The sequence below is a fragment of the Anguilla anguilla genome, chromosome 13, assembly GCF_013347855.1.
Source record: "Anguilla anguilla isolate fAngAng1 chromosome 13, fAngAng1.pri, whole genome shotgun sequence".
NCBI classification, from domain to species: domain Eukaryota; kingdom Metazoa; phylum Chordata; class Actinopteri; order Anguilliformes; family Anguillidae; genus Anguilla; species Anguilla anguilla.
Genome location: NC_049213.1, coordinates 24,819,436 through 24,842,459, shown reverse-complemented (window position 1 = coordinate 24,842,459; position 23,024 = coordinate 24,819,436). Strand labels below are relative to the sequence as shown.

Sequence of the window (23,024 nt, the reverse complement as noted above, 5' to 3'; positions counted from 1 at the left end):
ATGTTTTAACATTAGGCAGTCATGTGGAAACTTTATAATGAACTATGATGAGCAGGCAGCACGTTTGGAAAGAAAAGTCCCCTCTCAATTCCAAGCCATCCATCCATTCATTATCTATACCCGCTTATTCTGAGCAGGGTCGCGAGGGGTGCTGGAGCCTATCCCAGCGTGCATTGGGCGAGAGGCAGGAATACACCCTGGACAGGCCACCAATCTATTGGAGGGCACACACACCAATCAATCACACACTCATAACTATGGGTAATTTAGGGTCTCCAATTAGCCTACCTGCATGTCTTTGGACTGTGGGAGGAACCCGACATACCCAGAGGAAACCCACGCGGACACAGAGAGAACAAGCAAACTCCACACAGAAAGGCCAAGGCCAGATTCGAACCCAGGACCTTCTGGCTGTGAGGTCACAGTGTTACCCACTGCACCACGGTGCCACCCAATGCCAAGCCAGTGCATTTTAAATTAATACATTTATTGCAGTAATCTGTTTCAAGAAGTGACTGATGCATCTCTTATTACAGAAAACTGTTCTCATTTTTATTCTCGCTTTCAGAGATGGTGTAGAACCTCACAGTTCCCCTGTTGCTGCCACAGGCTGCTATTCCTTTCAAAAGAGTGGATGATAAAACACAAAGCCCTATCATCTGTTCAGTAGAGGAAAGAGCATGCCTTGCTTCTCGCTCAATCCCTGAACAAGTGATTCCTAACCATGCTCAAACCACATATCACTGATCTTATATTTTTCTGTGTCTTTTTGTGAGGACCAATTGTAGTGTTATTCATGGGTAGGCAGCTCTTTTATGGGGGTTTTGTATTCTGTTGCTCCCTCTGATAAAAAACCCACCGCGAACACACTGACGGAAAGAGTTGAACAGGGTCTGATTTTAGCCTCTGATAACAGGTTTCAGAATGCTGAATCATGCGCATTCACCACAAGTGCTTGGTACATACTTATACATATGGCATTAACATTTCTCTCTGTTGACGTGGATCCCCACATCTTCGGCCAGAGCTGTATTCCATGCAGAGAGCTCTTAGTCCTGAGCAGCAGGGGAGGTGATTGTTTTGTGAATACAGTTTTGCTACATATGAGGACTCAGGAGCCTTTTGACTTGAAATGTCATCACAGAGAGCTGCTGGTTTTGGGGACATGTCACACGATCAGGAAACAGGCATGTCCTCGACCCGGCTTCTCTGGGCACCTTACCCCCAACTGCCCTCCCCTCCACCACAAACACACATATGCGTACACACGCAGACACACACACACACACACACACACACACACACACACACACCTCCTTGGACGGCTTGCGCAAGACATCCCCCACTCCTCCTCCACTCCGCAGCCCGTGACTCAGGACAGTGACGATGCACATCAGCAGGGTGTCACAGGTGCGCTCTTTGTCCTCGATCACCATGGCCGACGGCTGCGTGAACACCGCTGGAAAACACCAGAAACACAGTGTCTTCAATCGACTCCTCTGTGATAACAGGCAAAACATCCAGCCTCACCTCCATTGCTATAGACAGCAGACTACAGGTATAGCAGTTCATGGGATTCATAGCAAACTGTAACATGCAAATGGTTTTGATATGCAGTAATTTGCTGCCACGTACATAAATGTATGTACCTACACTGCAAGGCCAAAAGTATGTGGATACCTGACATTCAACCTCCACTCTTCTGGGAAGGCCTTATGCTGTATGTTTGAGCATTGTTGCAGGGATTTGCTTCCATTCAGCCAAAGGAGCATTAGTGAGGTGGGGCACCAATTAGGTAATAAGGCCAGGCTCGCAGTTGGCTGTCATGTAGTGGACATTGTTTAAATTGTCATGGTCACCCACACTGACCCTTGAGACTTTTATTTTGAAATGCATAGGAAGTAAGCAATTCTAGTTTCACATTTGTAGGGATGGGAATATAGCTAATATACTGCACCATCACAGTTACTTTAAAAGCCAACCAGTACTTTATTTACATATTTGCTCATTGTCTTCATAAAACTCAAAATTTGTTTTTAAACTTGGGGATTTCAATGAAAAAAAGAAGGACAGAAACCCAAAGAGTGGTGGGATTTTATTAACAAAGGTCTGAGACAGAAAAAATCATCAGCAAAGAAAATACATGCTGTAGATGGTGCGGAGAATGGCAAAGCAACTGTTTTGAATGTTTTTTTATACCACAGACTGACATCCTCAACGACACATCCATGGAGATGGAGGTCAAGCAGCTGGATGAGTGGGCTGCATCCAGTAATATGTTGCAAAATGGGAAAAGTCAGAGGAGCTGAGAATTTTACCAGGAACCCACCACAACCACCCCCTCTTCTTCTGGTGACCTCAACAAAGTAACTTGCCTTCCACCAGGACTCTGACCTTAGTGGAGATACGCACGTGGAGCCTCAAAGAAAGGACGAAAGCCACAAAACGACTCCACTTCCTGACTGTCCTGGCAAGACACGGCCTACACTGTGACGACCTGATCACCATCTACAACCACCCTGGTAAGGCCATGTCTGGACTATAGCGGAGTCCTTCTGGTGAGGTGTAATAAAAGACAAGAAAAGGTGGAAAAAGTGGTCCAGAAAAAAAGGGTCCGTAACTATCTCCAGAGGCAGCTCACTCCAGCCAAAACTCCCTTCTCTACAGAGCATGAGAGAACAAGCCGCAGTAGAACTGCTGAAGACATGGCACACCCACAACACCCCCTGCACAAGATGCTCCCACAGAGCAGACTAGCATGCACAAACAGGGTGCTGCACAACAGCAACAACTTGCTTGTTTCCGGGCCAAGACAAACAGGACTTAAAAAGCAGTCCTACCCACTGCTTTTAGGCTTTTTAACAATCTACATTAAGAAGAACTCTCCGTTTTTGTTATATTTATCTCCGCAGTGTTTTGTGCCTTTTATGATGTGGTGTTTTTGTGCTGCATCTAACACATGCAGGTTTATGTCTTCTTAGTATAATGTACATTCTTTCAATGATTTTCAGCTTATTTTATTGTAAATTGTTAATTCCATTATTTCAGTGTTTCTTTAGTGTGAGCCAGAATTAATAAACTCAAAGAAAAAAAAACATCCCCTTTAACCTTGACAGTATGGTGGTGCCACAATGTGAGTGATATTAACCCATGACCTCTGATCCCCGCCCCCTTTTCTCTTGGAGATGCATGGGGCCTGAGAAGTGCTTCTACCCAACAGGCCACACTTCCATGAAGCCTGCGCCAGCAGATTTACAGCTCAGCACGGTCTACCCTGGGGCACATGCAGTCTCTGGGGTGGGGAAGCTGACTTAAGGGCTTCTGGGGACATGGCAGGCCCAGTCCTCATGACAACGCAGCAGCCTTACCTTCCCCCACAACCTCTGTAGAGCAGTTCTCGCCGCTATCCTTCCGACACACTCCAGCTGACAGGAAGTCCCCGACCATGCTGGCTCCGCCCTCTGTCCAAGGCAACAACAGGAAATTAAAGCAATGTAAAAAGGTGGAAAATAAATACACTAATATGGAATAAAGTACACAAAATAAAATAGAAATAATTTAAAATACAATAATAAAATACAATTTGCTTAACATAACTAATGTATGAAAACATATACCCATCACCACCAGATTCATGTATGTATGTGCAGATTATCCATCAATTTCTATTCAAATTTTGCATTTTATATACACATTTGCCTACAAAAAAATTGAACATCAGGAAAAGGCAACAATAGCCATGAACTGTATATCAAAAGCAACTAGGGTGTCAAGTTTTTGAACAATTATGTAACTTAATAAAGGGTCTTATAGGACTAGATGGTGCCGCAATCAGTGATTTCACTGAGTGGCCTCATCAAAAAAAGCTTTACTCTGCTTTTCTAGGCTTTTAGGAAATCTCTGCTCTCTCCACGCTAGTTTTGAAATGAGCAGACTTGGATCCTCAGGGAGACATTCAACAATCACAGTTTCCCACAAGTTCAGGTTCTGAGAACATTCTGAGTAGTGATTTGACAGGCAGATAGAGATAGCCGAATACTGATATAACTGCCTATGTGTTTGTACCATGGGGGTACACTGCAAGAGCCCCCACGAGGAAATGACTTCCATTCATACTCATTGTCAGAAATGCAATCATGATCATCATTAGCGTCATAGTGATCACCATCATGCATTTAACTGACGGAGAGAAGCATTTACTCTCCATTACTGCATTTCTCAAGACCAAACTACTATAAAAATGCCACACAATGAATACATTTGGATGAAATTATTGCAGACAGATTTATTCAGTAAGAGCTCTGGATGTTACGGCAAATGTGAGAGTGTGTGTGTGTGCGTGTTTGTGTGTGTGTGTGGGGGGGGGGGGGTTTGGGGTTGGGTCCTGGCAGGCTCTACCTATGGTTTTATTTGGTATCCTGTCTACAGCCAGGATGAAGTCATCCTTGAAAATGATGTATCCCACAATGGAGAAGAGATAGACCAGGATGAGCGCCAGCACTGCGGTCAGGACGATGGACCGGCCATTACGCGTCACACTCTTAATCACGTTTAGCAGAGTCTCCTCTCTGTAGACCAGGTCAAAGAGCTGGACGAGGGGAGACAAGACATTGTCAAAAACCTGACAGATATTAAAAGGTGTAAGAGCTCAAAGACATTACAGTAGAACAGAGACATTATGGAGTATAAGAGCAGTGAAACATTCGATTCCATGGGCTGGATTCAGGCAACATGATCTTAACTTTGACTTAAAACAAATGCAAAACACATTCTTTAAGCCAAATTTGGTGATTATCTGAAAATAATATTAGCAAATATTTGAAATCAATTCGAATCTGAAAGACAATTCTTCCTTTCCTGAGGGGGAAACTTGAGAAAACTGACAACTATGCACTCACCAGCAAGCTGTAGAAGAACACATGGACAAAGACGCCCAGGCTGCAGATTATAAGGTAGAGTAGATGATAAAGGAACTCCACGTCCATTATCATGGCCTTGTAGCCCCTGGTAAATGTCCCACGATTCCCCACAAAACTCATCAGGAAGATGATCTTATTGCAGACCTTTAGGGTTTCAAACAGACAGAATCAGATACTGTATATGTATAGTCAGGCTGGATTTTCATCTACATGACCTTGCCTAAAGGCATAGGCAGTGCACACACAGAATTCAGGTCTTAAAGCCACTGAAGGATGGGAGCACTGTGTTATGATATGGCTAAGAGTGTTCACCTGCTTTACTGTTAATATTTAAAATTTCAGCCTCAAGGAAGAGCTTTGGAGAACGAGTCCTAGTGAGAGCATTTGAATCGGCCATTCCTCCAGAGGTTCAACTGACTCAGCCAGTGGCTGTAACAGCCCGTCTCTGGAATGTGCCAGTGACGCATTACACACCAAACCTCCATGAGTAACAAGGGGCAGAGGAAACTGCTTGGGCTGACAAAAGTGTAGCCAGATGATGTAGGAGGAGGAGGAGGGGACTGGGCTTGGGCCTAGCCCTGCCTGACACACTCACATTGAAAGCACCGAGCAGGAACAGGGTGGGCTCCAGGCCCACGGAGAAGATTAGGCGGAGGATGGTGGACGCGATCAGCGCCCGGATGCCGTGGGGTTGGGGCAGGACGATCACAATGGCCAGGGACACCAACATGGCCGTCCAGAGCAGGGCTGACAGATGGGGCTCCAGAGTGCCTGAGGGACAGAGCAGGGCCAAAAATGTGATCAGGTTTAACTAGTGGTAATTTTGGGGTCTATTTAAAAATAAAACTTTGGCCACCCCTACCACAAAAAAAGCAAAACCTGCATCCCTTCCCATATACAAAATCTCAAGAAACTTTTCAGTATTTAAATATCCAAAATAGTACATAATAAACCAAATTCAACTGTTCAAAACAAATTTCTAATAAAATATAAATCCATTTCACTGGAATTGTATGTGCTATTTCCCAAGCACAGCACAACTGTCTTCTTGCACAAAGTTCACAGCTGTAGTATCATGTCTCTGTCTCAAAGGAACTAGTTAGTGAGCATGTAAGAGACAAGACCTAGGGAGAGATTTTGTACTTTATAATTGCTAAAGTTCACTTCAGGCAACTTTGTTTGATCTTGAAATAGGCTACTTGCAATTATTTCTTTCTACTGAACACTACATTTAACTGGATTAAATTCTGAATATCTGTCAAATAAGAGTGTGCTCATAAATAGGTATCAAATTTTCTTCCATTCTAAAATGCATACTAACATTCAGTACTGATATCTACATTAATTCTTATCTGGATAATGCTATACATTACAACATGAGACAAGCATACTGAGGTAACTATAGCACAGACTTGAGTGGAGAAGGGGTTCAGATTATTGATGAAATGACAGGCAGACATACACGTCTCTCTGTCACTCATCTGGGGGCCACCAGGCAGTTTGGAGCCGGTATATATTGTAATATAAGTTGCTCTGCCTCCAGAAGCACCCAGATCTGTCTTTGTAAATTGTGATACTGCATTTTTTTGTGCATTTAAAAATGAAAACCCTGACTATGAGAACAGTGCACATGTTTCTTTAATAATTTCCTTTCCTAGCGAGCTAAGTATGGTCTATTGCATTCTGCACTGGCAGAGAGAGCTGTGAACTAAAAGAGAGGGGTTACATAACAGGGAAAGAGTGTCACAGTGGGGTGTGTTGTACCTCTGTGAGACATTAGGGTGGAACTCTCTAAATCCCTGGGTAAGTCCCGGACTGGTGTCACCAAGGTCAGCGCCTCACATGCTGCCAAGCCCAAACTCACTGTCATGTTCAGCGGCAAACGAGCAAAATGAGGGAAGTTCACATCTCAAAATGATGGATTGTAACAGTAGTCCTTCTGCTGGTTTGTGTGTGTGTATGTGTGTGTGTGCATGTGCACACGTTTGTGCCTGTGCATATGTGTGTGTGCGTGTGTATGTGTATACGTGTGGGCATGTGCGTGGTGTACGTGTGTACACGTGTGCATACGTGCGCATGTGTGTACGCGTGTGCATACATGTGTGTGTGTGTGCGCGTGTGTACGTGTGTGTGTGTGTGTTTCCAAGGCATTATTTGAGCTAGCGTGCAGCTCTCCTCCCCCACCCTCTCCTCTCCATGAGGGGATCACATGACAGGTGGCAGTTACATAACTGCCGCCGCTAAAAATACAGACGCGCCTGAAAGATTCATGAGCGACGGTCCGTGTGGCACCCTGGGTCCTGGGGCTGACAACACAGCGCTAAAGCTCCAGGCACAGAGAACCAGCTGAACCAGAGACTGACGTGCTCCCTCGAGAGAGAGAGGTTCCCATCCCAAACCCCGCTCATCTGCCCTCCCATTCCCGCACTCCCCGGGTTACAGGAGGACAACACAAATCACCACTGGCTGCCTCTCTCACAGCCCGATCTTAACTCCCGGGGAAAAGAAAAAAACAACAAAAAAAAAACCCAAAGCGTTTTTTTAAAAGGGACATGCACTCTGTCCACTTCCTGAGCCGGGCCAGATTACCCAGCTGCACAGTCAGCCGTGACAAACGTGCGCTCCTCATGTACGGCCCTGTGCACCAGCAGCCAGCGCGGACTGACCTAGTTCCAGGGCTCTTATCTAATTTCCATATCCACGTTCCAGCGCTGTTTGCAGGAGGGTGGAGGCACCAGGAGCCACTCGCAGCACAGCTGCACCAGGTCAAAGGTATGCAGGCCTTCATGTGACCGTCTGTAAATCAGGGCTGCCGACAGGCTTCTGGACAATAGGAATGTCTGTACACTTCCACTGACTCACTGACTACTTACACTGGTTTCCAGGTTTGTCTAAATTGCTAAAGTAGAGTTAAAATGTGTGCTCCTTATGTATACAGTAGTAATGCTGTAAATAAATTCATAGACAGGCTGACAAAAAATGGTGTAGATAGATGACAGACATACAATAAATGATACAGAGCTAAACAGACAGATATTAATTGTCCATAAATAAATATATAATTAACATTCCAAAAGTGTACCATATAAGGATTTAGACTGCGGTTCTTAATGGTTTACCTTCTTTAGAAGACATCGTTCTCTAGCACAGGCACTGATAAACATCTAATTTTCATTTGCAGGGATTAGCACTTAACGGCCAGGTAGAGATTCATTGCAGCGGTATTATCAGTGACGTGAACATTTTATCTGCGCAATGGCTGCTCGATTGGTTCTGCTCCTCCGTCTCCCCCGGTTTGTGTGTCCTGAAATGCACTGCGCCGCCAGCAGCAGCCTGCTCCATCAGATGGAGTGTTACGCTGGGATTTCAGAAAAGCTCAGACACTGCACAAGGCGAGCGGCGCCTTCTAGCTCCGAGCAAAAAGGACTTCTTTTTTCTGCGCTGCCGAGGGAGTCTGGAACAAAAGGGACCGCGCTGCTTTACCCGAGAGCGAACAATCGAAAGTTTATGTGAATCACAATGTCGCCGTTCTCCCTGCGCATCTCCACTGAGACAAAGAAAGACCTCATGGCTGTGGGTACAAACAACACCGCAGACCAGAGACAGAAAGAAGCAGCCCGAGAGAGAAAAAAGAGAGAAGAAAAACAGAAGCATGAGAGAAGAACAGGTACTCGAACCAAACTGCTTCCCTTAACTTCAATACTGACACTGCTAACAATCCACCCACTCCACTCACACCCACTATCTGGGGCTTTAACACCGTTTGCGAAAACACATACACAGAAAAGCATTCCAGCACTTTCATAGCAGGACTCATTTTCCGTAGGCTCCTGAAAACCCCCTCTACCCACCACCCTCAATACGTCTGAAGACACGAGTCGAGGACAGTAGGGTGTCCCCCTGGCCTTAAACTCATCAAAAGGAACATCAGTAATATATTTACAGATGCACTTAGACATTACCTTGTAAAGAGGAATTCAGTTATCCAAATGGGTGTAATTGGCTTTAAATGAAGGCAGTAAGGATCCCAAAACACAAAATCACATTAAGGAAGAAAAGGCATGAAGGAACTAATTGGCAGATTTCAGTCTTGAATGTTTCCATTGTTGGCACATCCAAAGGGATTAACATGTCTGCAGAACTGACGGTAAGAGTTGGAAACCCACACCTCTGCGTCCTATCTTCTACCCAAAGCCGGCTGAGGGGCCCTGATTGCAACCACAAGCAGCACCTTGGCAGGTAGTAACACAAATGCCCAATTAACAGGAGTGAAGTGGCCCATAGCCGAGAGCCTTAAGTGAAGATTTGGAGAGCCGGCATCAGGTGACGCATTTGTGACGGGCATTCAGCTCTCAAAGTATCGATACCCAGGTCAGGTCATGACAAGGATTCTGTCATATGGTCAGGAATTCTCTAAGGGAGAGGTAAACCAGGGCACTCAAGCGTCAGAGGAGGGCCGCGTTGCTGAAAACCAGAAGTCCCTTCTCTTTCTGAACAGGGGGTGTGCAATACCCTGTGTGCATACATCAGCAACCGTCAATTCTTCAATTCCAAGGAACTCTAGGAAGTGGTGTAGATTAGTGGTTAGGCTGCTGGGTTTCTGCCCAGAGACCAAGGAGGAGGGGCACTGCTATTGAGCCCATCAGCGAGGTGCTTAGCTTGATTTACTTCAGTAAATACAGAGCTCTATAAATGGATAATGTATAAAAAGTTATATAAACAAAGCATTGACGCAGTGTGGCGGAATCACATGACTTCGCACTATTTGGTGACCCAGTTTTAGGTCCATTAAAAGGTAGGTTTCTGAAAAGCTAATGTCACAATGTGAATGTGCACTCCACTTCAGCTCTGTGGTCTGAGTCACTTCCTCCTGTTTCCTGTTTTCTGACAGATTTTTTGTGGCACACAGGACAGGAAACACTCACACACAAACACCAATAAGCAGTCACTCACTCACACACACGCGCATACGCACACGCACAGACAATGAATTTAGACCCTCAAAAATACACACACCCTCACACTATGCATTTAGACCCTCAAAAACACGTGCGCACACACACACACACACAGGCATATGCACGCACATGCACACACACACACACATGCATACATGAAACACGCATTCCTACACACAGATAGATACACAAACAAGCATACACACATACACTAATGCAAGCACGTACGCACACACACATAAACCAACCTTCATGCAAGTGAATAAATGTAAATGCATCATATAAATAAATATAGCGAAATCTTCTCGAGGCTTAATGACTGCTATAAACAGGATGCCTTCCACAGCCGTGAAGCCATTTCTGATCAAAACAACGGAAAAGCTAGCATTAAACACACCGTGTACTGCGATCCTGCTTCACTGGATCAGAATTTACCTCAGTGAAACCATTCAAAGCTCATAATGAACTCAAATACCCTCCTCAAATGTACGGCTACTAAAAACTATCTTTAAGTGCTTTTTCCACAAAAAGTAGAAACATGTAAAATATGACTGGCAGCAAAGTCCCTTGCATTCCCGCCTCACCTTGATTCACCAGGTTAATCATTGCTAATGAAAACTAAGCTCTCATTGGACCTACCTGGTTAAATGAAGATTATTTACCACATGGAAGAAGCACTATCGCATAAATTAGATAAGCTGCTCGCAGGGCCACATTTCAAACATAATCCATTATCAATTTGTGAATGTACAGGACAGACTTGCCTCCACGAATGCCGTCCAATGGGTAGAAGAAAGCAACCAACAGGTTCATGAGCACGGCCAGGTTGAAGGAGATGCTGCTCCAGAAGGACATGTTTCGGGAACACCAGTACAGGACGGGCTGGGCTGGAGGGAGGAACCACATGGTCTTCACAAACTGGACCACACCATTGCCCCCTCCCCCAAAACTGATAATTTTATTAATGTGCAAGCAGGCACTCCACAAATGACTACACACCTCAAATTATGAACTCAGCTCTATTTAACCCTCCACACTCACTGCTGTCGCATGCACATGCACAGTTCAACAATTTAAATGTTCTCAGGATAAAGTGGTCACCAAACCAATGTGTCATAAAGGCAATGCAAATCTGCCACAGGGCTCTTCCTTTCATGCACGTAGTATTTCACATTATATAAAATCTAGTCATATTGTTTAATCCAGTTCATTTTCCCCAAAAAGTAATTTCACTAATATACACATTTTTTGGCTGGCAAATATCAGGTCTTGAAAACTGAAATTTAAGTTGGCTGAAGGGGTCAGTGTCTAGGAATCATGCCACAGGAACCCAACCCTTGCAAGAATACCACTGGGCACAAAAGATGCAAGACATCTGTAACCCCGTACTGAGCCTGGTGACACATTTGCAAATGCAACACACAGTTATGTCATATAATAAGGTATAGCTTTTACTTTGTTTGATTTTGAATTTAAAACTCAAAACGAGGGGGGAGAAATTTTATACTGGTTTGCGTGGTTCATTCTCAAAGCTCTCAGCCATGGCGAGTCGGGTTCCGTGTGAAAGCCTTTACTAACCAGAATGGAACCAAATATAACCAAACAGGCCCCCTACTGAAAACCACTCAAACTGGTTTTTTGTGACTGCAGGGACACAGCAATAAGTCATACCACTTCAAAGCCAGCGGCTGAATCTGCCAAACAAAATTTGGATTCCACCCCTCGATGGGGATTTCCTTGGCTGAGAGTGAGCATTCAAAACCATTTTAAACCAATCAGGAAAGAAATACGCATACTTGTCTGCACGCACGTACACATCATATGCAATGCTTCCGTTGTCAGTAGTAAGGAAATAACTATATATATATATATATATATAAAAAGCTTCATCTCTCCAAAGTGAGGGGACAGAGGCATTCATGGTTTAAAAAATCACTCTAAATCTACTGAACTCCTTCAGGAAAGATGGGCTGCACTTAGCTATAACCTTCAAGCCTAGACCCCGACCCTGAACCAAGCACTTGGCCACGGGGGGCAGTTTGGCAGCAGGTCTCAGTCTGCTTTTGAGAGGAAAGATTAACCCACTGAAGTGATGCTTTTCTGATGCACAAAGAGAAGGACTGCTTGTGCCAACCTGACAGCGATCGTAGCACGCCATCTCTGCTTTCTGAATCAATCAGATGAGACAGACATCGTATGTCTAATAACCTCAAAGGGCTGGCAGTGTAGAGGATTAGTTACACCGCTCATTTAAGTAGATTATTTTAGGTTTCATTTCTCAATTTAAACAAGCATTATGTATGGGCAGAACAGATTAATTTTTTTTTATCGTTATACATGAAAAAAGCCGTGTTTCTTTCACATGAACATGCTCACTGCGAGACCAGAGAACTGTAGACAAAGCGCTGAGAGGGCAGCAGGCGACGGCAGCACAAAATTCCTCAAACTTATCAAACTGATATATTTACATATGCTCTAGCATGCTAGAATGCTCTAAATTATCTTAAGCATCTAACTTATCACATTTACACATCCTCAGTCCCCCCATCGCCCCCATGTCCAGAGCAGTTCGTTTCACTGACTGCAAACCAAAACCTGGAGCTGCTCTGGGAGGGGTGCTGAGGGTGGGGTGGGGGGGGTCAGGGAGGACAGGAGGGCATGTAAAGAGCTACTAGGCGAGAGATAGGGAAAGGAACGCACAGGGAACCGCTTTGGTGTTACCGGTAGCCTCTTGAGTACCTCGCAGCTTCTTCTGCCAGTTCATCTCGTTGAAGAGGTCCTCGGCGCGCAGGAAGAAGTCGTTGATCTTGCTGCCCTGCTCGTCGCGCTCCGTGGTGTAGTACACACGCAGCTTGGACTCGCTGGTGAGGAACTCGCAGATGTTGGGCACCGGGAAGACTATCTGCTCCATGGTGCGATCCAGCCGCACGATCTGAACACAAGAGCCCTGTCACTGCGTTGCCCTATTTGGCAGGGCTTGACTACTCTAGCACCAGGCCTGGGGAAACATACACAGGCCCTGATAGGCCCTGAGCCCTTAGACCGAGAGCTCCTGGACTAATCCACACACCTTGCAGGCCATGACTACTTCAGATTAAGGGATGTTTATGTAGGCCCTACGCCAGCCAGGACCCCAGGGTTTAGGAATAAGAATAATAACAAAATTAATGGAGACTGAGGCTTCCTTTCGATTAGGTGTTCCCTTGTGTTCTGAGCTCAACAGAAAATCTGACAGAAATTGAAAGGGAAGGACAAAAAACAGGAGGACTCCATCTGCAGTTCACAAGCAGTTCAGTATGCCACGCAAGTCTTGTAGTTTCACATGAGAGTTTTCTTTGGATTAGGAGTTATACCTGGGACAAAGATATAGGTGTACCATTGATGTTCAGCACTTTTAACAAGTAAAAGCAGGAAATACAACAAGCAACTAACAAGTGTACATGTTTGAAAGCAGCCTTGAAAAAAACAGCAAGACCACCCCACGCCCTGTGCACTACTTCAAACATTTCACCTAGAAGGGGGCAGTCTGTCCAAGTTTATATGAAACAATTTAGAATTTGATACACTGAAGTGCACTTTCTTTTCAAAAGAAATAACAGCTGAATAAAGAAAAGACAATCTGACTGCATAACCTTGGGGAGAACTCAAGAGCAGTGAAGGAACACAGTCACAGACCTAAAGAGACACTGATGAATGCAGAGATGCATTGGAGCCGCCAGAACCCCACGTGTGCGGGCACTGACCTCGATCTGAGCCGTGTGTTTGGCATAGAACTCCAGGGCCTCGTCTCCCTCTCCATAAGTGCCTCCAGGTTTGAGCATGGCCTGCAGCTCCTTGTTGTGTCGTGCCAGCTGTGAAATTTGCAGCAGGAGAGATTGGGGGGAAAATGAGAGAATTTGAAGGTTGGAACATTGCACATGCTGAAGAAGTTGTGCGGGCAAATGCTTGTCCCAAATCTCCATGTTCCAATGCCTGCATGCAAAATTCCTATAACAATTATAATCCTTTACGAATGACTGATTTCTCAAATGCCATAACGTTACTTTTTTAATGTTTATTTTCTCAGGAAACTCCAGAATATTTCCATCGGAAGTGCAACGTGGTGAACATGTAAGAACCGAAAGGTACAGTTAAAGCTACAGATGGCTCTATAGTTAATGATGGCTCCACATCACATGTTGACCCACTGATGTCATAGGAAAAAATGCATTATGAGAAATGCCCATTGACGTACAGACAGGTTTCGATATTACTCTACGCGCTAAGCATCATGTACCCTCTTCCTGGAGTGAAACACTGCACTTATTTTGTCACATAGAATTAATAGAGATTTAATAGGAAGAGAGGTTATGCAGTTGAATGAGGGTGAAATAAAGTTATTAGAGATAAAATGTTAACGTGTTATATCAGGCAGTTAAATAAAGATTGCTTGTTAATTCGCAGCAGTAAAATTAGATAGGAAAGCAAGTTTCAAGCTGATGGTCGGAGCTGGAAAACTGCATAAAAATAACGGGCTGTGTGTACTTCCCCGTAAGATCAAAACAACTTTGCAACTAGAGATCCACAAATGCAAGAAACTTTTGACTCATGTTAAATCTTTACATTACACTACTAGCTTTACGTTTATTGAAAATTTACATCTATACATTTTTTAAATAAAAATAAATATATGGTTTTATCAATTTATTTGTATTTTGAAGAAAATTGCAGAGCAGGATACGTTTAGTAGATTTAGAAACATCACCCATTGCGATATGATAGGGGACTGTCATTAAAGTCTCTGAAAATGCAATTACTAAGGCACTGTCATGTTTCTTAATGTTCATATCAGAAAATAATCTTTTCATACAAGACCATTAGGGCATTCAAAGTACTTCAATATAAAAGTGTGTTCTCAGCAGGCACAAAAATGCCAAATATATACTTACTTCAACTACTGTATTACTTGAGATAAGCTTGGTCAATATATGCTGCCTGACCTTGAACAGACATTGACAATGTAATAATGGTTTTGTTTAATTATACATAATAAACACAATAAATGAAGTAAAAAATAAATATTTAAATATTTTCACTGCACTGGTGCTTAGCTCATCAGAGAACCATTAAATAATGCAAATCAGAAAGGATAATGCAAAAATAAAGCTATGGAATACAAGGTTATGATTATGCTTGTGCCTGTCTGTTTGCCAGATCAGGTATACTGACCCACAAAACATGATCAATATACCTGATCTGGCAGGTATATTGACAATTTTAAGATATAATCATAGATATTTATCAATGTTATACGGTACCTAAATGTATGCATTTACAGGATTCCTATGAAACAAAGGTAATTTTAAAGTAATGTAATATAAAATTTGCATAATTAAGATATCCATACATGTGTGTTTTGTTTGTGTGGATGTGCGTCTGTGCGCGTTCGTATATATGCCTGTGAGTGACTGTGCCCATATTTGTCTTTTGGTGCATGTGATTTGTGTACATGTTAATATATGTGTGCATGTACAGATGCACAGGTTTGTCTGTGAGGGTGTGTTCATGTACATCTTTGTCTTTGCGTGTATGTGTGTGTACGTGAGTGCATGTATGGTTTGTCTGTGAGTGTGTGTTCATGTACATCTTTGTCTTTGTGTGTATGTGTGTATACATACACAGGTTTGTTTGTGAGTATGTGTTCATGTACATCTTTGTCTTTGCATGTGTGTGTGTGTTCATGTGTATATGTACGTGTATGTTTATGTATAGATGGACCGGTGAGTGCTCCCAAACTTTCCCCACCCCTGGAGTTGCACACCAGTGGAAGCGAGTGTCTGTACAGCGCAGTCCAGCCCTGTAGCTTCCCCCACAGAGCACAGATTTACTGTACGCAGATAGTACAGTGCATGCTGGAAAGTACCATCAGCCGCACTGCAGCCAGGCCTACCTGGCACCGTGCTGCAGGCATTACTGAAACCCAAAAAACCAGCCCAGACTGAAACTGAGGCGGTCTGGCTGAGCCTCCCGAGCCGGGTCCGTTTGGTTTGCGCACACGGGTGCGAGGGCTGACAGCAGTGTGGTTTAACATCTGCGGTTTCCCGCTTGCTGACTTAATTTTTTTTTTTGTGTGTGCATGATTTGCAGAGCCCCGACTTTTCGCACCTGAAAGGCCTTGGGCCAGCGAGCAGGCTTCGCTTCGCTTGGAGCGTTGGCTCATTTTTAGAAACTTACGTAAAAGCTATTAAATGAGGGGAACTGCTCAGTCATAACAGCTTCAACGGGAACATAACTTGAATGAACCCACGGCAGCACTGTGGTCTCAACAATGGAGCAGAAATACTAAAAAATGTCTATTCAATCACTTTCAGTCCTGTTCTGTTTTTTCCAAACCCGAGAGACCAGGTTTCAGCTCTCTCTACATATGAAGTGTCTGAGCTCCACGTGGCCAGCTGCCTACCTGATGAGCAAGGATGTAGATATTGTGGCCTACGTTCCGAGGGGAGGCAGCATGCTCATCCTGGGCCTCCTCATCCTCACTGGGCTCTTCGTACTCCACCTCCCCTTGCAGGTAGGCCTTCTTGATCACCTCCACCTGCAAATGGCACCCGGGGATTGGCTTGTCAATCAATGCAAGATCTCCATAGAGACCCCTGAAAGGGAGGGTCCCATTGGCGCATTCTAGGGCCATTGGGCCTTACTGACATATGCTCACATCACATTTCATCTTCCCCCCTCATGAAGACTAATGACCTGTCCTTTGTTGTGTTTTGGTGTAGAACATAGATATCACAACTGGTTGCTCTACTGGCAGGGACAGCAGCCTGCCAACTCATTGGGCTCACCAGTTCTTTGGGCCTCATGTTGTAGAGAATCCTCTCGGCATTCTCGCTGTCATGGCGACTCTCCATGATAGCCAGCAGCAGCTTGGATGCGTTGTTCTAGGGGAGGGAAAGAGACCAAAAAGCACATAAGGATCATCATAGTACAGCAGAGCTGAAATATGAAATATATCCATTTACACTTTTCAATTCTTGCACTTTTATAGCATAAAGCAGAAACTGAAAAGAAAATAGCAACTAAATCTTTATTCATGGTTAAATCTTGGTTTGAAGAAAATAAAACAAAACTGGCAGGTTATAGGATTTTCAGCTTTATTTGGCAGCAATCCTCATGTGAATTTAGCTGGTTCTGTGGGTTTGTGAAAAATCAGACTGGGCACTGATTAGGATATTAAGTGATATTAATGACAGAATGTCACACAGTGATATTAATGTAAAAGGAGCCACTGGTATAACAAAGCAATATAGACAGTTGGTGACAGCAACCAACCCACCTTGAGTTCCAACACAAGGTCCATTCTCTTCTTCCCCAAAGGGTTGATGTCATTGAGGATCAGGGCGATGATGATGTCAATGCCATTGCACTCATGAGTGGCGATGCAATTCTACAGAAGCAAAAAATAATGCAGCCCATCGTCTCATGAGGAAAAACAAACAATGGCCATGATTGTATTTGAACAGTACACTGTGCCCTGAACCACCTGAAATCACAAGGCAAAGGAGCTGGAGCCTCTTCCAAATAAGGCATGCATAACTCAAGTGGCAGTTGTGTTTTACTATGCAAGATTATAACTTTATAAGTGTTACCAATAAGACCAACATTGCTGTTCATAGGTGCTGAGCAGATTTTGGAACAAATTAAAAATGTTTTTTTTTTCTGTGCGTGTGTGTGTGGGACAGCGTGCTTTTGTGAGTACAGGTGTGTATGTGTATGAAATATAAGAGTGTTCATGTGCGTGTGTCTGTGTGTTATTGTGTGTGTGTGTATGTGTACGAGCGAGTGCATTTCAGTGTATGTGTGTAGCTCACCTGGTTCTCGTGGCAGGGGCCCTGGCAGTACTCTGTCAGGCTTTCGACGGTCTGGTTGATGAGCGCCACGTTCTTCTCATTGATGTAGAGCCCCAGAAGGCCCAGGCCCCCCGTGGTGCTGCCGCAGATGCAGTCCAGGAACTGCAGCGTCTCACACACCAGGTTGTAGTTATTCTTGTTGTTCTGGCAGCGAAGAAAGTTCTAAGGGGCAAAGAGAACAGGGGGAGAACAGTTTATGTGCTGTGTGGGTGGACCACAGGTCAGAAATGGGACATGATCTAGATCAGGAACTCCAGGGGTCACGGGTCACAAATATCAAAGTCACACAATCCAAGGAAACCTCAGATAGCGAGATAAACTAATGAGTTCCAGTCAGAGCTTTTTTTATGTAACTGCAAAACTGTTTGGCAAAAGGATTAACTCATCAGTAGAAAACTTTGCAGGCTGACAGTGCCTGGCAGTGGGTCATTACCCATCACCCAGGCCATCACTAAGAACAACTGAAACCAGGATGCTGAACTCTGTCTAAACTACTGAACAAGGACTCCACTGACCACAGAACTGAAACCTGTTCCTCCATCTTGACGTAGAGGACCTAACCCTATTTAACCTTATTTTAAGACATTTGTTCTAGTCTATAGGGCCTTACCCTTGGAACTGAAAAGCTTCTTCATTCTGGACCTACGGAATTGACCTCTGAAAGTACAGCATCCACTGCATAGTGAAACCAGACTAATCATGTGACATCTGCATCCGTTTTCATTTCTGTCTGGCGGTGCATATTTACCAGGGCTGCAGCTTACCGGGGGCAGTCATTCAGGGCCACATGTACATACATAAAACTTGGGGCCTGACGAGTGTATGTTGGCGCGTACGCAATCGCAATGGTCAACGGTCAACAGGGAGAACTGACGTTGCTGGTATTCATACTATGCAAATACAATGGGGTAAGCTCCACACGATTACTTGTGTCATACCAAAGTTAAATATCCCTTTAAAAGGTGCAGTCCAAAAACTCCTGTTTAGTGCATTGAATATCTTCATTGTATGTAAGGAAACCGATGAATCTGTTTGTGTGCCGAAAGAGCGTATCCAGCACTACGGACAGCGTATGGAAAAACGCGGACTCTGGCATTCCAGCTGCAGCGGCAATTGTCGGTTGAAATGAACCGGATGTGAGATAGTGTAATGCTGCAAGGAGCTTGCCTATTGCTGGGATGGAATGGGAACACAAACTGCACATACAGCTCTTTACACCAGATAACGTTTCTGGGGTAGAATGCGTCATATCTGCCTCTGAAACTAGTCGCAAATCTAAGAACATCTGGCCCTCAGAATACATTGAGACGAGGAGTTTATTCTTTCAGTCTAGTAAATGGGAGAGCTCCCCCTGGTGGCTGGCTGACCTGCAGCTCACGATTGTGGTTCTCGCACAGGAGCTGCATGAGGCGCAGGATTGGCTGCATGATGGTGATGATGACGCTCATCTCGCCATCCTCCTGGCCCTTGTCAGCTGCGCTAGGCTGGCTGTCGGTCGACGCCAGGTGCTCCTCCGAGTCGGCCTCGCGGCGGTACGTGTTGAAGGCCTTCTTGGTGACTGACGAGGCCTCCAGCAGCTGCTCTCTGACCTCCTCCGTCACCACGGCAGCTACATCCTTCACTGTTTACACAGGGTTGGGAGAAGTCAGGAACAAACAGACCATAGCTCACAGCAAAACAAACAGACTGAAGTCGTATGGCCCTTTCATCGGACAGAGCGAAGTAAACTGTTAGCATCTTACACCGACACAGGTTTTGGGATGTTTTTCTGTTTGTGTTATGAGGGACATACTAGGTTTTCATAATCAGAAGGGTTTTTGTTTGCTGGGATGTACAGCTATGGCTCTAAAAGATTAATGACATGATGCATGATCCTGTTAGCAAATATTTACTAGTGCCTTTGCACTTTGTACAGCCAGCTCTCCATAGACAGGTGGGGGAGAGACAGTGACCTTCTTACACCACAGCAATGCAAATTGTCCCATGTGACCTCTGACCTTTCTTGCGCATGGGCTTCTCATCCTTGTCGGGTGCGTCATCGTCCTTCTTCTTGCTTCCCAAGTCACTGGTGTTGACCGTCACTGTGGCTTTGATCTCCTGCTGAGCCAGCTTCATCCGCTCATAGAACACCTTGAAGAACTTTTCTGATTTCTTGTCTTCGGTAAGCCGGCAGTAGAACGAGCGCTACGAAAATGGGGAAAACAATTATAAACTGAATTAAATATTTTTACATGACAACAGAGTGCATAATGTTATATGTGAACGAGCAAAGCTTTCAGCAAAACAAATAATGGCAAAAGATGTCAAGCAAGTTTTTTTTAAAATAAATTGCTTGAAAACAACTTACATTTCAGCCTTTAATAGTTACACTTGCAAGTCTCGTTTATGTCAATTGTGCTTACGTTTTGAAGTCAGAAAGTTAGAGCTCCAACAGCTTGAAGCACTGTTTACTGACAGTGGAGCGGTCCATGTCCTCGTGGTTACATGAGGCCGTTTACACTGGCACGGAGATAACCTGGCAGCATATCTCTTCACTCACCTGATTTCACACCACCTGACATACTCCTTGAACCCTCGGGTTCTCCTGGGCCAGTGCTGATAAGCTGTTTGTTACTTAGAGCTGTGTACAGCGGTGCAGACCAAACCCAGCACATTTGGCAACTATACAAGGAAACTATACAAAGAAAGTCCACACACGCATACACGTGCTCCAGTGTATATTTTGCAAAGTTGTGATCCACAAAAAACCTGTAAAATGTACTAGAAGGGGCATAGTGTAGAGTACAGTCTTCATTTCCTTCTTTTGCTCCCTTTTTTCTTGTAGCAACTGTAGTTTGGATATGCACTCCACTATACTATAAATGTTTTGCTATGAAAAAGAAATTTCTTTGTAAGTGTTTACGTTTCATGGTGGCACGCACGGTTTTTGGAGATATGGGGTACTTTTTTCATATTTTTTATTGCTTATTTGTTTACAGTTGGTGCATCCTGTCCCATTTTCACTGAATGATCCCACACTGACGTAAGTCCTCTAATCCGCTGAGCGCTGTCTGGTGTTACAGTAGACCTACAGCAACAGTGAAACCGATAAGGAAAAAAGAAAGAGGGAAGGAAAATCCTACCCTACTTTCAAGCGCCATTTCGGCCTGGGGGACGTGAAAGGAGAGATTGGCCGGAGGGAGAGAGAGATATCAGCCGGTAACTAGGGCAGTTTTGAAAGCCCTGTTACATAACCAACCTTCTTTCCAGGTTGGAGCAGAAGTCAGGCCTTGGCCAAATGAGGAGAGAGGTAAAACAGTAGCGCAGGAAATGAAACAGATGACTGCAACACTCCAACAGCGCTCGTCTGGCTTTGCAAGCCAGCAGAAAGCGACAGCTAAAATAAACTAATTACAGTTTGCAAGGCAGATGCACACACACACACACACACACACACACACACACACACACACACACACACACACACACACACACACACACACACACACACACACACACACACACACACACACACACACACACACACACACACACACACACACACACACACACACACAAGCTGACAGGTGAATTTTGAGCCAGAGAATGCAGGTTAAACCTGTGCATAAAGACTTGCTGACCCGATTTGCATTTTCTCACACACGCATACACAAGTACAGACACACACCTAGTGATCATATCACATGTAGATTTGATCCTGTAGCGCAACAGAGCAAGTAAAGTCCCTCAAGCACAGGGAAGCATTTCAAAGAACAAACCAGCAATCCATAAAAATTTAAATAACGATTAAAATCATAAGGCATGGTTTACATGCGGCCCTCCAGACAATCAGCATGGATCAACACCAGCAACACTGTGAGTACGCTCAACACCCATGCCTAATGAGCGCAGTCAAAGAGTGGAGAGGAAAGCAATACCATCACTAACACGTCCAAGCTCAAATGTGCAGGCCAGCTAATAATCCCAGCCAACGTTGGCTACATTTCCCCTAATCCTATTGCTGGAAAATCCAAAAGAACTGAACAGAGCAATATGCTCTCTGTATTGAAGAGACAGCCCTAATACATATAACAGAAGACAGGGAAGTTAATTACACAGCCAGCCTCAGGAACACAAACATGTGCCAAATACAATTCACTTCAGTTCAGTTCTTTTTAAGCAATTTAAGAGGAGCATTTAATTCCATTCACCCTGGGGAGGGTGAGGCAGTGCTGGATCCCGAGGACAGTCACAACCCGATTGTCATAACTTGTCTCTGCAATCAGACACCTCTACAGAAGGCAAGGCAAGGCAAACACTTCAGACCAAATCCTTCTTGTAACGTTTCTCCTGAATAATAGAAAACACATGACGGCTGATCTCCAAATAAAATTCACAGTGCAACAAATTGCATAAATAAAATGCACTGCTGTGAAGCATATTTGCTATAATTTCCAAAAGGATTCCACATTTGTACAATATTTTGCAGTATTTTCAATATCCACATGGCAGGATGGTAAGAATGTTCCATTGGCATAATGCATAATAGGGCATGGTAGTGCGGTGAAGGGGCAGAAGGGGCTCTTTGCCAGAAGGTTATGGGTTTTATTCCTAGATGCACTGCCCTTGCAAAGTTTTTTTGACCCTACATGTATCAAATATATTAAAATTTCATCTCTGAACCCTTGTCCTGGACATGTCATCCTAATACATGAAGTAATGTATCCTACCAGCGTCTGAAATGTAAATAGCATGTGTAAAGCATTCATTTGTGCCTTTCTGAATTAACTGGTACTTATAAACACATGAAACATATGTTCTGTGGGCTGACACATAAGCATGTTATAATTGCTTTGGGGCCTACTGCAGTTTTAGTGGTTACTTAACTGCCCCCCCCCCCCCCCCCCCCGCCCCCATGGTGACAACAAGATGGGAGAGCACTGCCCATGGAACCTCACACTTTTTCAAAAGAAGAAAGACAGGGAACAGGCATTAAGTACTAACACTGAGACTCACAGTATTTTTCAGTGAATTTGTTTGACATATTGCAAAAAAAAAAAAAAAAAAAAAAAAAAAAAAAAAGAAATCAACTGTTTAGCAACCTGCGGCTCACTGCATTTCACAAAGCACTGGCTAAGGTAACAGCAAAGCACACGCTGGGATCGGGGGGGGGGGGGGTGCCGGGGCCTGGCGGCAATAATCCCGCTGAGCTGCTTGCATAACATGCACTTTTACACTCTCTCTAAAGATCCAGGTCAGCACCCCCCGCCACTAACCTG

General features: G+C 44.3%; 1 protein-coding gene across 14 annotated transcripts in view; it reads right to left on the bottom strand.

The window, feature by feature from the left end:
- itpr1b (inositol 1,4,5-trisphosphate receptor, type 1b) overlaps positions 1-23,024 on the bottom strand; it is a 103,846-nt gene that overhangs the window by 9,908 nt on the left and 70,914 nt on the right. For 8 of the 14 annotated variants that reach the window (XM_035388765.1, XM_035388768.1, XM_035388772.1 and 5 more), the window contains 14 exons: positions 19,764-19,950; positions 19,134-19,387; positions 17,728-17,928; positions 17,193-17,303; positions 16,702-16,797; positions 16,317-16,451; positions 13,621-13,728; positions 12,578-12,809; positions 10,642-10,764; positions 5,515-5,690; positions 4,899-5,063; positions 4,399-4,588; positions 3,369-3,461; positions 1,314-1,459 (listed from right to left, as the gene is read on the bottom strand). In XM_035388765.1, coding sequence (XP_035244656.1) covers positions 1,314-1,459; positions 3,369-3,461; positions 4,399-4,588; positions 4,899-5,063; positions 5,515-5,690; positions 10,642-10,764; positions 12,578-12,809; positions 13,621-13,728; positions 16,317-16,451; positions 16,702-16,797; positions 17,193-17,303; positions 17,728-17,928; positions 19,134-19,387; positions 19,764-19,950 — 2,217 coding nt within the window. The remainder of the gene's footprint in view (positions 1-1,313; positions 1,460-3,368; positions 3,462-4,398; positions 4,589-4,898; positions 5,064-5,514; positions 5,691-10,641; positions 10,765-12,577; positions 12,810-13,620; positions 13,729-16,316; positions 16,452-16,701; positions 16,798-17,192; positions 17,304-17,727; positions 17,929-19,133; positions 19,388-19,763; positions 19,951-23,024) is intronic. The other 6 variants (XM_035388771.1, XM_035388775.1, XM_035388777.1 and 3 more) reach the window with 1 other exon arrangement.